Below are 16,657 nucleotides of genomic sequence, written 5' to 3' on the forward strand. Positions count from 1 at the left end.
TGTGAGTGCCCTGTTTTTATCACTATTACTAGTAATGACAGCAGTAGTAGTAGCAGGAGTATTAGTATCAGAATTAGTATTAGAATCTGATGTCATGGTGGTAGTAGTAGTAACAGTAGTAGTATTAGCAGCAGAAGCAGTAACAACAGTGACAGTTGGATTATCCAAGCAGTTACTTCAGAAACTACGGTTTTACACATTTATACTCTACTTTTCTATGCATGTTTTGTAAAGTGCCTTGATGCTCTGGATTAATTAAATTAAATTAAATTATTTTTTATATAGCGCCTTTCACAATAACTAGGTTGCCCCATGGAGCTTAACAAAGGAAGTGACTGTACAGTGGATATAAAAAAGTCTACACACCCTTATTGAAATTGCAAGTTTTTGTGATGTTAACCCAGAAATCAAGATAAATCATGTCAGATGTCTTTCCATCCTTAATGTGACCTTGCAACCAACAAAATTCAAGAGAAAAATTTTGGAAAAATAATTGAAACTAATAAACACCCTGGTTGCATAAGTGTGAACCCCTCCAACTAATACTTTGTGGAAGATCCTTTTGCATTTATTACAGCAGTAAGTGTTTGTGAATAAGTCTCCATGAGCTTTGCACACGTGGATGTTGCAATTTACTCTGTAGACAAGCAAATCTGTTCAAGGAAGAAACTCAGTTTAGTGAACTACTGGTGAATTCAGCACAGCTTTTGTCATTGCTTGTCAGGATGGCTGAGTGGTCTAAGGTGTCAGACTTGAGAACTGATGTCTTTCATCTTGGTTGGGTGTTCTGGTCTCCAAATGGAAATATGGGATTAAATCCCACTTCTGATAGCTACTTTTTTTATTTTTTGTGCATTGTTCCTGTCTTATTGTGCTGACAATGACAATAGGAGGAAAACAGAGAAACCGCTTTTCAAGAACATGATGGGCAGGAAAATGTGATTTCCTTGTGATAAATGTGATTAGCAGAAAGGAACTTTTAGATGGGCTCCGATTTCTGCCTTAAGAACTTTTTGAGCTGTCTGTAAGTGAAGAAAGATTTCCGGTTAGGTATGCATTCAAAAGTCAAAGACCGAAATATAAAAGCAGCAACACTGCGATTTTTGAGTGTTCTGTACTGTTAAAATCCACGGGTTTCCATGCTTCTTGGATTTCTTAGCCCAAGAAATGATTCCTGTTTCATTTTCTATTCACCAGCTCGATTTGCATTACGCTCCTCAAACCTCAAAACCGAATAACAAACGCTAATCAAAGTTGCACAAGGGCTACACTACTTTGCCCCGTCTAAATACCATTATGTGAAATTAAGAATCCGCAGTATTTTTGACAAAGTGCGGTCTTCAAACAGCAAACGCTCAAGTGTTTATATTTACTTGTGAGCAGACCAACCTTGATTTAGAAAAGCCTTTGCTCGCCCCTTGCATTAACAACGATATCTGAATCGAGCCCCAAAGTGGTAAGAAAGCTGAATTACACAAAGACATTGGGTTGTCACTGTACTGTCACGGACGTCCAAAAGGGACTAACCGTGGGGAGCAGGAGAGCAGAAAAAGACCCATATGCGTAGCGGCGAGACGGGAAAAAGGCCCGGGCTCATTAGTGCAAAGAGTTCAGGAATGCCGTATAGAAACCTATGCCCTCAGGGAGCGGACGTGGGGCGCCCTGGTGCTAGGCGGGTCTCAGGACATCCGAACGTCAATGCTGAGCGAGGACAGAGTGCAAGAGCCGGAAATATATAGCCCAAGGGAAAGAGAGGGACAGGAAGGACAGCAGACCGGAAACTAGGGACAGGACAGAGAAGGAGCGCCCTCTGGCTGCAGAGGGCGTGACATGTACGCTATGACATCTTGCTTGCACTGTCCTACTAAAAGATTAGAGGGATCAGAAAGGACACGAACAAACCTTGAATCCACAATTCTGAACTTAAGGGTAACCAGCTCTACCGACTGCACCTCTCTTGCTCCTCTACTACAACAGTAATATTACTAGCGTTGGTTGATAGTAGGCTGACAGCTGAAACACATGGCTCACAAGCAGTGACAGTACCATTATCAGATATCGCTGCAGCATATTGGTTTGGGAGCAGGAGTAAATATCCCATGGAAACATGTATGCCTTGTCAACGCAGACAGGCGTTAGAGCTGAACAAATAATTTATAGTGGTGGCTGTAAACATGGAACATGTTATTTCTATACCAGGAAGAAAGGAGCAGACTCTTAAACTCTTTAACTCTCAAGTTAAAAGAGACAAAAACGACAACTAATCACAGCTAACATTAATTAAAATGACATCACAACAAAAGAGCGGAGCCTTGAGTGAATCAAATTCGTTTTCATTGAATGTCTGTGTCTTCATCACTTTGACCTGGGTAAAGTTAGCTTGAAGTTCGAAAATGATTTTGCCACGCCTGTAGTGTTTTGATGAAACAATTGCTTTGTATATACAATTGCTCTGTGTACAAAGTACATTGTGGATGTTCTCACAGCCTTCAGTTTGTCTTTTTATTCCACGCACGAATATTCTTGTGTCCATATCACATATCATATAACACAGAACGCCTTCAAACCAAATGCATTTTAAAGACCAAGACCAAGACCAAGAAAATTTTCACAACCCCTCCATAAACATAACAGTGAGCTAATTATTCTTTTCTGACACTCGGGGTTTTGATTGATGCGCAATTACGCACCATCTGGAACACTGGGGGACCGCTGTATACATACATACATACGTTCACAATGCAGAAATACTGCTCAATAGAGTTTCATGCGAAAAAACCCATATATGACCATAGGAAACAGAACAGCAGTTTCCAATTACCCAGACTGTCAGCTTTGTTTTATTTCTGAAACCCTTTCTTTATTTCCTGTTTTCATTCTGCATGAAAATTCCTATTCTTTACTCAACAGCTTTTTAAAAACAGCACCCATGATGTTCAAATCATGATGTCCATGATTGTTTACACAGAAGACTGGCAGAGCTTTGGGTTGTGAATCTCTTCTTCTCATGGTTTTATTGAATGTGGCACTGTGCACTAGAATAGGGGGATGCTGTTCACAAGCCAATAGCATTTAAACCACAGCATCCACAATGCTGCAAGTAAGTGTTTTACACACTAAGCAGGTCCTCTGACCTTTCCCAGCCTTGCTTTGGGTTGTGAAACCTCTTTCAGTTTTTGTTATGATTTTTTCAATACGGCACCGTTTAGACATGTAATAAACTGGGATAGGGAGGTCCTCTTCATGACTCAATAGCATTTGAAGCACAACATTCACAATGCTACAACCAAGTGTTTTACACACCAGACAGCCCCCCTCACCTCATACAACCTTGCTTTGGGTTGTGAAAGTGTTCTTTATTTTTTTATGATTTTTTGAATATAACACTACAGGTAATATACTGGAATAGGGGGGTCTTCTTAATACATGGGGTACATGGGGATAGCGCCTTAAAAGGTGGCTTCTCAAAGCTCTTTACAGAATGACAACAACAATAAATAAAAATACAAAAGATAAAACACAATTACAATATAAAGAGGAGACCGTGGTACTAAGAAAAGCAGAGGGGTGAAGAATGGAACCAGTTCAGTAAAGGCTTTTCTAAAGAAGAGGGTTTTGAGTCTGGATTTGAAGTAGTTTAGAGAAGGTGACTCTGTGATATCCTTGGGGAGAGAGTTCCAGGGCTTGGGGCATAACAGGAGAAGGCCCTGTCACCCACAGAATGTAGATGGGCTTGGGGAACAGTTAGGAGAGCAGAATTAGAAGAGAGAAGGTTGCGAGGTGGGGAGTAGGGCGATAATAGTTCAGACAGGTAATGAGGTGCCAAGCCATGCAGAGCCTTATAGGTGAGCATGAGAAATTTCATGTGCATTTTTTCCCCTCTGTAACAAGAAACATGTGCACTCTGAATTGAGTAGGTGTCAAATTTGTAAACCTGAAATTATTTTTTGTTCATATAGTCATTAAGATCCAAAAGACTTGGACAGAGATTCAACGAGCCCAGGCATAGAGACTGAGTGTCGAGCGAGCAGGAGCGGTGAGGAAGGAGACTGCGAGAGCATAGATATAGATACTTTACACAAAGTACAGACAGTGCATCAAGACAATATACTGTACAAACAGTAGACAACGTACAAGTAAACAATGCAGACATGTAAACAGTGACTGCAGATGTGCGGAATAAATAAGAAATTAAGGTAGATGTTTCTATTAAATTAACGGTATTCGAAATGTTGCAAAAAGAAAAGCGATTTGTTTTGTAAAAAAATGAGAGATGATTTTTACTTTATACAGGAAAGGCATGTGCGTCAAGTTGATCTTTTTGGATTGCACCATTTGAAAATATAAATTGGAAGTTAGTTTGGACAACTCCTGTTGGATATTGTATTACAAATAAAGTTAAAAAGATATCATTTAAAATTGTTCGTAGGTTTTATCCAGTTAAATAAGTACTCTCTAAAGTACTTATTTAAGCATGAGCAGGATGATTTGTGCATTTTTTGTCGGGCTGAAAGGGAACCTTTGGTACATTTAGTTGTAAGGTGTGTGTTTGTGAAGTTGTTTTGGACAGACTTGCAGAATTTTGTTTGTAGGCATTTAAAGGTGTTTTTTTAGGTTTAAGGACTTTGATATTGTACTGTGTAAGATAACTTTTTTTAAAAAGCATTTATTTATAGCAAATTTATTAGTCATTCTTAGTACATTTCACATTCATAAAATCAAAATGGTCCAATAATACTCCCCTTTTTAGTACTTTTCAGATGGAGTTGAAATATTATTTAAATTCTATAAAAATCAATCAAATAAAGCAAGGAAAACATTTGATATATGTAAAAAATTTAATTTACTTCGTTACCTCTGGCAGTTAATTTTTTTTTCTGTTCGTGTTTTTTTTTTCTTGTATCCTTTTCTGCTCTTGTAGTTGTATTTGAAAATTATTTACACATTTAATAAAAATAAAATAAAAATGTCGGTCGTATACGTTACACTATAATATAACGCAAACATCTATTCTGGACTATTTTTTTTCAGATTATTATTATTAGACTAATATTTTTGTGGTTTATAGCAACGGTCACTAAGGAAGTTCATTTGATAACCCGGAAGTCCTCTGTTTGACCATGTTTCGCTTTTTGTGTTCAAACCCACGTGTTTACAGCCACTGCAGCTGCAGGAATAGTTTGTGTTTTTCAGATCGACTCTGAAAAAAATGGAGAATCTATTGCTTAATCTGGAAACTGGGGCGCACTCTTTAATGGAGATTGTTCTTAAATCAATCGTGCATGAAGTTTTGGAAGTTTTCCGAAACCGGAGAGATGATTCCGAGAAGTCGATTGAAGAAAAACTCCGCCGTATCTCCCAGGTTCTGGCGAGACGGGTCTTGATTAAAATCATGTCTGTCGACAATTTTTTCGGTGCCGAAATCGCGCAAATGAAGCAGGAAAACGAGCTTCACTGTTTCATGGAGGTTTTTCTCAAATCGTTTGTGTCTGAAGTTTCAGAAGTTTTCCGAAACACGATGTCTGACTCCCAGGACTCATTTCAAGACAAATTCCGCAGCGTCTCCCAGATCCTGGTGAGTCGGGCCGTGATTAATATCACACAGTGTGTGGAGGACAGTTTCGGGACAGAAATAACGCGAATGAAGGAAAACGAGACCTTTAAAGTGTGATTGCAGCTGTGGGAGAAGGAGTCGGGAGCAGGAGATCAGGGAGGGACAGATCATGGTGGACCACCGGGGTAAAGTTAGCTTGAAGTTCGAAAACGATTTTGGCACGCCTGTAGCGCTTTCACAAAATCTCTTAGAGTTACAAAAACACTTGCTTTGTGTATAAAATACATTGTGGATGATTTCTCAGCCTTTACTTTTTCGTTTTTATGACATTTATTTGACCAAGCACAAATATTCTTTTGTCCATATCTCCGCAATGGAAGCACAGAACGCCTTCAAACCAAAAGCATTTTAAAGACCACGACTTGTGGATATTTCCACAGCCTTTACATCAAACTATCAGTGAGCTAATTATCTTTTTTTAAACCTCCGGTTTTTCATTGATGCGTAATTATCGTAATTACGCACGAACTGGAACCTGGGGGGCCGCTGTGTGCACACGTTCACAACCGGAGAAATACTGTTCAATACGGCTTCGTGCGAAAAACCTGTATATGACCATAGGAAGCAGAACAGCGCAGTCTCCAATTACCCAGACTGTAAGCACGGGAAAAAAGCTTTGTTTGATTTCTGAAACCCTTCCTTTACATCCTGTTTTCATTCAGGTAAGGGTCAACTACATTCACAATACTACTGACAGCAGGAAGATTAAAATATTCTTTACTCAGCGGCTTATTAAAAACAGCTCCCATGATGTTCAAACCGACGTTTTACACAGAACACTGACACAGCTTTGCATTCTGAATCTCTTTTTCTCGTGCTTTTATTTAATGTGGCACAATGCACTGGGATAGGGGTATTCTGTTCACAAACCAATAGCATTTAAACCACAGCACCCACAATGCTGCAGGTAAGTGTTTTGCACACTAAGCAGGTCCTCTGACTTTTCCCAAGCTTTGTTTTGGGTTGTGGAACCTTTTTTTTTTTTAGGATTTTCTGAAGATAACACTACAGGTAATACACTGGGATAGGTGGGTCTTCTTCATGGCTCAATAGCATTTCAAATACAGCAGCCACACTGCTGAAACCAAGTGTTTTACACACCAGACAGGCCCCCGAACCTCATACAACCTTGCTGTGGCTGTGGCCCCTTTCTTTATTTTGTAATGAGTTTCTGAAGATAACACTACAGGTAACACACTGGGATAGGTGGGTCATCTTCATGGCTCAATAGCATTTCAAATACAGCACCCACTCTGCTGAAAATAAGCGTTTTACACACCAGACAGGTCCCCAAACCTCATACAACCTTACTGTGGCTGTGGCCCCTTTCTTTAATTTTTTATGATTTTCTGAAGATTACACTACAGGTAATACACTGGGACAGGTGGGTCGTCTTCATGGCTCAATAGCATTTCAAATACAGTACCCACTCTGCTGAAAATAAGCGTTTTACACACCAGACAGGCCCCCAAACCTCATACAACCTTACTGTGGCTGTGGCCCCTTTCTTTAATTTTTAATGATTTTTTGAAGATAACACTACAGGTAATACACTGGGACAGGTGGGTCGTCTTCATGGCTCAATAGCATTTCAAATACAGCAGCCACACTGCTGAAACCAAGTGTTTTACACACCAGGCAGCCCCCCGAACCTCATACAACCTTGCTGTGGTTGTGGCCCCTTTCTTTCTTTTTTTATGATTTTCTGAAGATAACACAACAGGTAATACAGTGCGATAGGTGGGTCATCTTCATGGCTCAATAGCATTTCAAATACAACAGCCACACTGCTGAAACCAAGTGTTTTACACACCAGACAGCCCCCCGAACCTCATACAACCTTGCTGTGGCTGTGGCCCCTTTCTTTATTTTTTTATGATTTTCTGAAGATTACACTACAGGTAATACACTGGGATAGGGGGTGCTATTCATGAGTCAAAAGCTTCATCACAACATCTGAAAACTTTAGATTTTACATTCTTTTTATTTCCCTTGTTTTGTTTTAGTTTTTTCCTAATTTCACATTTTAAATAAGCTATATCTGTTATCACAATGAAGGTGTGGTATGCAGTCTTGATGATGTGACTGTGTAACCATCAGGCACGAAGGAGAGAAAAACTCCAAAGGAGAAAAATAATCTCTGGGGGTCCAAAGCCTGATGGTTGACCACCCCTCCAGGTCCTGGCTGTGTATGACAAGTAGTTAGTAGAAACAGTTCACATGCACAACCATGCAGATTGACACGGTGAATTCTATTTCATATATTATGTGAGACTAGATGTTAATGTTGAGTGTGTCCCATCCACTGGGTTGAGCAGTACAGGATCTTGAGTTTTGTAGGCTGGGTTCCTTGCTTCAGTAATCCAGGAGGATCCCTTGTCATGGGGGACGGAGCTCAATATCAACCAAAGGCACCGAAGAGAGAATAGTGGCAGGAATGGTGTGGAGAAAAAAAAATGGGTTAGACACAGAAAAAACAATTGCAACGTGGTTTTCTACTTACCCACTTGATATCTATGTTTCTGCACCTCCAAAAGAATTAGATCACTTGGGATAAAGAAGACTACAGAGACGATGTAGAAGACTACAGCATTGTTAAATATACTTGTAGGTATGGGGCATCCTTAAAAAGGTCTGACATATATTTCCACAATTTAGGGGCTGTGTGCCTAAATGCTCAATATGACCATAGGAAGCAGAACAGCTAGCTCTGCTACCTGCTTGCTATTGTTAACGTAATCTGTTAATCGATCTAGACAGCATCCTACAACTACCTTAAACTTAGTGTAAGAAAAGTCACTTTGGTATCACTTTGGTGTCTAGGCTGTTCTTTTTGATGAGTCTCCACTCCTGGAGATGTACATGGTACGATATTGAAAGCCGGTGGGGTTCGGACTTCGATGATGCGATTGTGTTTTATTGTTCCAGTTAGAATCCTTTTAGCACTGTGCCCTGTCTGAAGGTAGATAGGGTACTGTTTTGGAAACCTAATAATAAGAAATCACCCTAGATACACTTCTATTTGATAGAAGCCAGTTTTCTTTTATCTTTCTCACAACAGAGTGGAATTTCTTGATTAATCTATCTTTCTAGGATGGATACAATTGTATCTGGAAATCATTTCATATTGACATACTGTCGATTTACATTTCTTTGCACTACTACAGTGATGTTAACAGTGTGTTAACATGATTAACTTTTTTACTGTTTTCATACGGACTTTGTTTGGTTTCTGGCAATAGATAATAAATGGTTTCTAGTGTTTTTCATTATTTTTTGGCAAAGTGTATGAAAGTTTACTCTTACCCAAGATAAATTTTGGGGGGATATTGAAACTTGTACTTATGTGTCTTTTGGAGGTGAATTCTGCTGAGAACACGTTGACAGTCTTGTTGAGTTTCCAACATGTCTATTATGTAATTCTTGGGAGTAGGGGGTGGATGCTCACTCATCAACAGTGCCTGAAATATAAAACCGTTAGAAGGGTTATGAACTGCAAAGGATCCAAGGAGTATAAATGGGTCACAGATCAAGATCTAGGTATTTGCACAATTTGCCAGATCTCTCCTAATCAAACTCCTTTTTTCTTACTTTGTGTTTTTACAGCAAGACATTATATTGTTTCTGTGCTAAATGGCAAGCTCTTTTAGGTGTTCATGGTCGTGTCTTTGTTTCTATTCTATTGGAAAGAAACCTAGTAAGTGATTTGATGCATCCATGTCTAATCATTAATCTGACACAGTAATTCTATCTTTGAGATGCCTGTGTCATGTAATAAATTGCACAGATTATCAGTAATCTTTTATGTGTGCCTTCTTTGGTGTGTTTTTTTAAAAGTTATCCCTAATTTATAGAACCATTAATGCCAGAAGACAAGCCTGCAATCCAAACTTCTTAACAATAACAAACAATTATAACGTCCACTGAAATATGTCATCCTATGTTTCTGCTGAATCTAAAACTACATGTCCTGCTTAAAAAACCCTTTCATAGTGATAGTTTGCATGCAGAGCATACTCACCAAACTGGGGTTGGCAAAATGTATATATCCATGATACTTCATTCTTTGCGCTTTCATACTCTTCTTTTGAGATGCACAATTCATGGAACCAGTTTTCACAACTGTCACACTGAATCTACACGGACAGTAAACCTTATATCAGTTCAGCTATCACATTTCACTGGCATGTTTTGTTAGTATGTGTGTACATTACACATAGAGATAGAGATGATGTTCACTTACCCAGTTTGTCTGCCGCACCGGTGTTTCTCCACACATCAGGCACATGTCCTGGAGAGGAGCTATAATAAACATGCCAAATAGACTGATTTTTCCAATGTTATCTACAGATCATTGTTGCATAATTGAAGACAGTTTGATAGAGACCTTTTCGTATGCACTTTCCTGATTAGGTGTTCTACTGCTTCTTAAACTGCACATTGTCATGTCTCAGAATACTCCTGTCAACACCTGTTACCCTTTTTTGTGTCAGCGTGTGTTGCTATGATTTTAAGGGGGCACATGATCACACAGCTATCATTTTTCAGTTTGCTTTGCTTCACTATGGGCAATTTAGACCCACACCTTTCCCAGACAATGGTTGTGTCAACCACGAAGAAGGCCAAAGTGTCATTGAATTTTAACTGTGTGAAATGTGATTTAATTTACTTTTCATCACTGTGTTATATAGTACAAAAAGAATACCCAAATGAGTTCTGCATATAAATAAATTGAGAATCTTTTTCATCCAGACTTGTTACAGAGAGAGAACATGCTTCAGGAAAATAATATACACCAAGAAACGTAGGCAATGAGGATCAAATGGTACAATACCTGAAGCCTCAAGAATTCTGATTGACAGGTCTTCCCGCAACTTTCTTATTTCTTTGGCACTGCTGTTTATTTCGATATATGTTGGAATATCCGGGAAATTGTTAATGATGTCTGCGCCCATCTAACAGACAAAAGTTTGTTGCAATTATTTCCCTAAAAATCTCTCATACAATAGTTTTAAGACAGTCCAAAATTTCGGCGTGGAAAGGTTATGCTGACCTGCATCACAAAGACCCAACAGCTTGAGGCATCTGCTTGCTGGGTGTGACCAATCACGCTTGGGTGCCAGTTGATATTCAACCAGTCTTCTTTTCCTAGGACATTCCTTCGCATCTTAAAAAAGTCCCTGTGAATCAAAAAATAGGTTATTGATAAATGAGGACATATTTGTCATGCTGAAGTTGAACCTGAAATGGGAAGCTGCCCCTGCAGAATTTCACCACGAAACCAATGCTTGATTTCTTACCTGAACCTTTTTGCCGCTGCAGTGGAGTCTGCCATCTCGTCACTCCCCATAGGGTCGACCACAAAGACTTTCTGGGATGGAGCACACAGATACTGCAAGAAACAAAGGGCCCATCATCAGACATGAAGTTGCATTTAATGTGGGGCCAGACACACAGGCAGTTTCAGGAGTTTTATGTTGTGAGAACAAAAGTTTTTAATATTTGAATATTTTATATATATAATATTTATATTTATATATTATTTAACATTTAATATTTTGCAAACCTTGGCAAAGACAGTCAGGAAATGACCTAACAGTACTTTTTTCCCTACATGACACTTTGACCTGTTTGGTTGTCTGTTCATTACACAGCAGTATTCACAATAATAATTTAGGAAAAGTGCACTGTCACCATTGCCTTGGACACTCACTATCAATGTCCACCTTTTTTAACAGGAGAGGAACACATACATTGTGATTTGTAATTTTTTTAGATGCAACAAGGATAATCACTTGAACTGTAATGGTTCCAAGTCAAAACTACGCTGTTTTGAATTACCTGCACCACACTTACCAACAATTTCCAGTGGACACCAGTGTTAAAATAATGGCTAATAATGGCTTCATAGTTTTCAAAGTTGACCTGTAATGAAAACAATGACAAGATTAGTACAACAGGCTGCCTCACAGGGATGGTGTGCTACCTTTGAATTTTGATTTCTGACTATAAAGGTAGTTTCTTTAGGCAGCACCTTGGGCACAGTTGTGACCTGTTTTGATTGCTTGTGGCTCTCCTTGTTTCTCTATTGATAAAACAATCATCAGTTAGTGAAAAACCATGTTTGCCCCTCACTAATGTAATCCGTCGACATTTATGTTTGATGTCCTTACCTTGGACAAACGTTGTCTAGCCATGAGCTCTCTATTCCCACTCATGATTACACCAGTTGTGTTGTTGTTCATTAGGAAAACCTTCTTCCCCAAGTCCATGGATTCTTTCGCTACTTGAAAGTAACACTCAATGGTCTTATGGAAAAAGCAAACACAATTGAAGAAGATGTGATTTCACGCACTCACACACATTTGATTACACAAAAGCTCAGAAACCTTAACAAATGCATGCAATCAAACACTTTCATCTTACCTCGCCTATGAGCCACTCATCTGGTTTCAGAGACACAAACTCCGAGTGTCTGAGAATATATGTGTCTGCACTGTGCATGGATGGCAAAACTGCAACCACTAATTCACTCGGATTAATTTTCCAAAGGGCGTGAACCTAAAAAAGATTTACCAAGCCAAAAGCGTACACGAGATCACTGGAGCTAACGTAATGAAAATGGAGATTACACACCACTGTCAACAAGTATAACAAGTTAGAGAGAAACGACAAAGAACACCTACAGTAGTAGAAGATGACATTCATAAGCTCTGAAAAAGAAGTGAATGTCCACACAGAGAAATATTTGAAATACAAATCCTACCTTCTTTCTGAAATCTGTTTTCTCTTTTATAAGTTTTGAGATGGGGTGTGCATCACAGTGTGGTGTGATCACTTCAGTCATGCCCACGGCAGCTTGCTTGGGTGACACTTTCCCTTCTTCTTTGTGCTGCCATTCTTTACATTCTGCGGTTCCTGCTTTCCCCTGCTGTACTTGCAGGCCGTTGCTGTCATATGGCGATTTTTCACTTGTTTCAATATTTCTATTGCTAACTTTTTTTTTCCTGTTTTCTCATTTTTTTGGGGATTGGAATTTTCTGTGGTGCGCTGTAGAATTTATTTTTTGTTTCTTTGCCTACACCTGGTGCTCTCTTTGCCCATTGTTCCTGTGCATGTTCATGACGTGTCTTAGTGGTGATCAATGGTGCCATCAAAACCTTTTTGGGGAGATCATTTTGGATTATATGTTCTCTGTACCACCTGAAGAAAGATGTGAAGACGGGGGTTTGAATTTAATCCTTTCTGTAGGGGGTTTAGACTTCCAAGTCACAAGCAGGGGTTTATGGCAGGAAAGGGGGTTAACTGATAAGGATTGCAGATGCCAGCTAGGAACCCCCCTGGGTGTAATGTTAAACTGGCCATTTGCCCAGAACATCGTAAACTGGCCAAATACCATGAACCCCCCTCTTTACCATCATACCGATTGACGTCAGAAACGGAGAAGAAAACACTATATAACCCAAAAGTTTGTAACAGTACGTTGAACAATACTTCGGTTTTGTTGTTTCTTGCGGGAAACAAGACTTCAGCTTTATTGTTCCTTGCATGCAATAAACTCATCTGTTTTACTTCATCTCGGGATCAAGAACCTTATTTCTTCTGTTACAACACACCCTAGAGGGATTTTCTCATTATCGTAATAAACTCTGTTGGCCTCAGTTTCCTCCTGTGCTGAAGTATTGATTGCTTGACAATGCCAAACCAGGTCTCAACATGACAGTTAGTGGCTCTTGTTTGTGCTACCTCTGACATTGATATGTCTTTTTTGCTGTCTGAAGCATATCTTGTCAGGTCACCCAACAAAATTCCACTCCACAGTGGAAATAATGCCATGTATCTTTGCAACAGAAATCTAATTATGTCTTCACAGAAATAGGGGTTCACATTGTGTTGTGTCCCATAGTCATCATGTCCTTGAACTGATATGCTGTCTTCATAAATACCTTTGAACTCCACAGCGAAAGGAGAGCAGCCCAGGCTGCCTCTCATTTTTGGTTACAGTACCTCATCTGTGTCTTTGACTTCTGCTTCCTTTTCCATCTGGTCTGGTGTGGTTGTTTGAGAAATGTAAGCGTTAAGGAGGCAGACACTAGATTGGACTTCAGTTGTGAACCTCCTGCTTGAGAGTACAATACACATGTGTTTGAAAACATTTCTGGAGACACTCAAAGTTGTGCTGTTTTGCAGGATGGCAAAGGAAAATGTTGCAAAGTCTCGCAGTCCTTTGTCTGTTGTTTTTTTACTAATTGCTTGAGAGACAGCCTTTATGACATGGGCAGAGCAAAGGTGCAGAACAGTGAACATCTGAAGTTCTGTGTACTTAAGTTTGCCTTGGCAGACTTTCATTGCATGATTTAAGTATGCATGGATGGTGTCCCCATTGAAGGCAAAAAGAACACTGTGAATCAGGGCCCAGCTGTAGTCAGTTTCTACATGCTGCACTCTCTTGGTAGTACATGTTGAGATGTCAAACATGAATTTACGTAGCCAATGTTCTATACTGACAATGGTGTAGTCAGTTGTCAACATTTCAGACACTGGTAATGGAGGCTTTCTTTTCCACCTCCAGGTAACGTAAGACTGTATTACAAAATTCTTTTGTTCTCCGATGGAATTTTTCTGACTACCCCTCCTGTTGCATCCAGGTAAAGGCTGACTTTCTCCTTCATCTTTAGATGGGCAATAAGAATTCACATACTCTGTTCTGTGTAAAGATAGGCAGCAAATGTGTCTAACTGCAAAATCTGTATATATCCTGAAAAATGGACAGTGTTGAAGTCCCATGCTTTCATATATTTTTGTGCCATATGTAATTCAATTACTGGATCATAGTGAATGCGTTTACTGTTCCTGAACTCTGATGAAATGACTTTCAGCACATTCTGTGTTAGTGGTTTAGATAAATTGCCTGCTGCAATTTCAGCAAGCGGAGTTCTGCTCAGGTTCCTGTAGTATACATTGCTGATTCCTTTTGTGAGGGCACTGGCAATCTTTCTACGATAAGGCTGATGTGCTTGTTGAAATTGTTTCCCTTTTACTGTGCTGTATTTGCCCTACTTTTACAACATCAATTGTGATGTCATCATTGCCCATTGGTTTGTGTCTTGTTGTCATTATGTATTTTACATTGCAGGACCTGAAGGTACAGACTGCTTTTATCATCAGAAAGTTTTTTTTTTCTGCTGTTCTCTTTCCTGATGTATTGGTATTTGAAGGCTATTGGGCAGCAAGGATTTATCTTCCTGAACTCGCTATATAACATCTGGGTCCATGGTCGTCTTCGTTTAGATGTACCTTTTAGAGGTGCTATTTTTCTCCATTGTTCAGCCTTTAGACATACTTTGAAAGTTTTAGGCACAGACATAATCTTTCTTAATCCCCTTTTATCCTGAGGTGACGTCCCAGACGAGCTTGCCCCCTGGGAATATTCACTGTGCTCTTCAGGCTTTTTTTCTGATTCTACACAGATTTTTTTTCTCCCTCTAACATGTCACCACTGTCTGTGCTGCCGTGTGCTGCCCATGCATCTTTTGTATCTTCTGATGAACTTCTGAGCTCTGTGTTGCCTTCCAAACTATGTCCCTCACTTTGACTTGAAATACTGACTATAGATTGTGTACTGTCATCTGGTTTGGAATCCCTACCAATACTCTCTTCTTTCTGCATCCTAAGCACTTGGGTTCTTACTTTTTTTCTATCTTAATGCCAAATCACTTCTTGTTACCATTGATAACCATTTCTTGTTGCTGGGGCAATCCTCTCCAAGGACTCTGTTTGACAGTGTTGACCACATATTGTCATTCCAACTCATTTTTTTTTTCGAGTTTAGAAAACCTCAGAAATTCGTTGATCATATTCCCTACTCCACCAGCCCTTGACCACAGGTCTGAGGGGTGCGTAGTGTGGTGCAGGTTCTTGTCCCATCCTGCTCTTGGTCCAAGTTGGAGGGTTGCACTGATTCTGAGTCTTGTTAGCTGGTATGGATTGGTTTGGGGGTGTTGATACCAGAGTGGTCCAGGAGGGGGGTGCAGGTGTCTCGGGGGCATTCTTGATTTTCTATGACTTCAGGTTGATTCTGTTGGTTCTGAGTGTCTTGGTTATATACGCTTGTGTGTATAGATGAAAAAGCTATTGAAGAGCACCCCATTCATCTCGGTGGAAGTTGGAAGTTTTGATGCTCATAAAATCCTAAAAAGAGAATTAAAGTTTCACACAACAAAGCATGACTGTGAAAGGTCAGGAGGCCTGCCTTGTGTGCACAACACTTGATTACAGTCAAAAAATCATGAAGCCATGAAGAAGACCCCACCTATCCCAGTGTATTACCTTTAGTGTTATCTTCAGAAAATCATAAAAAAATAAAGGGGCCACAACCCAAAACAAAGCTGGGAAAAGTGAGAGGACCTGCTTAGTGTGCAAAACACTTACATGCAGCATTGTGGGTGCTGTGATTTAAATGCTATTGGTTTGTGAACAGAATACCCCTACCCCAGTGCATTGTGCCACATTAAATAAAAACATGAGAAAAAGAGATTCAGAACACAAAGCTGTGTCAGTGTTCTGTGTAAATCGGTTGGAACATCATGGGAGCTGTTTTTAATAAGCCGCTGAGTAAAGAATATTTTAATCTTCCTGCTGTCAGTAGCATTGTCAATATAGTTGACCCTTACCTGAATGAAAACAGGACGTAAAGGAGGGGTTTCAGAAATCAAACAAAGCTTTATTCCCGTGCTTACAGTCTGGGTAATTGGAGACTGCGCTGTTCTGCTTCCTATGGTCATATTGACCGTATTGAACAGTATTTCTCGGGTTGTGAACGTGTGCACACAGCGGTCCCCGGGTTCCAGTTCGTGCGTAATTACGCATAGATGAAAAACCGTTTAAAAAAAGATAATTAGCTCACTGATAGTTTGGTGTAGAGGCTGTGGAAATATCCACAAGTCGTGGTCTTTAAAATGCATTTGGTTTGAAGGCGTTCTGTGCTTCCATTGCGAAGATATGGACAAAAGAATATTCGAGTGTGGTCAAAAAAACGTCATA

At 39.7% G+C, this 16,657-nt stretch overlaps 1 protein-coding gene across 1 annotated transcript; it reads right to left on the minus strand.

Moving 5' to 3' along the window:
- Positions 1 to 7,480: 7,480 nt before the first annotated feature.
- LOC148671830 (uncharacterized) lies at positions 7,481 to 12,163 on the minus strand. Its single transcript, XM_088632812.1, has 9 exons — positions 12,041 to 12,163; positions 11,788 to 11,922; positions 11,471 to 11,539; positions 10,915 to 11,006; positions 10,668 to 10,794; positions 10,449 to 10,569; positions 9,858 to 9,916; positions 9,636 to 9,750; positions 7,481 to 9,075 (listed from the first exon to the last, which is right to left on the minus strand). Exons 1-9 carry the CDS (start codon positions 12,116 to 12,118, stop codon positions 9,059 to 9,061), a joined length of 813 nt encoding a protein of 270 aa, XP_088488938.1. The 5' UTR covers positions 12,119 to 12,163; the 3' UTR covers positions 7,481 to 9,058.
- Positions 12,164 to 16,657: the final 4,494 nt, after the last annotated feature.

This window comes from Lepisosteus platostomus, chromosome 5 (assembly GCF_059453375.1).
Source record: "Lepisosteus platostomus isolate fLepPlt1 chromosome 5, fLepPlt1.hap1, whole genome shotgun sequence".
NCBI classification, from domain to species: domain Eukaryota; kingdom Metazoa; phylum Chordata; class Actinopteri; order Semionotiformes; family Lepisosteidae; genus Lepisosteus; species Lepisosteus platostomus.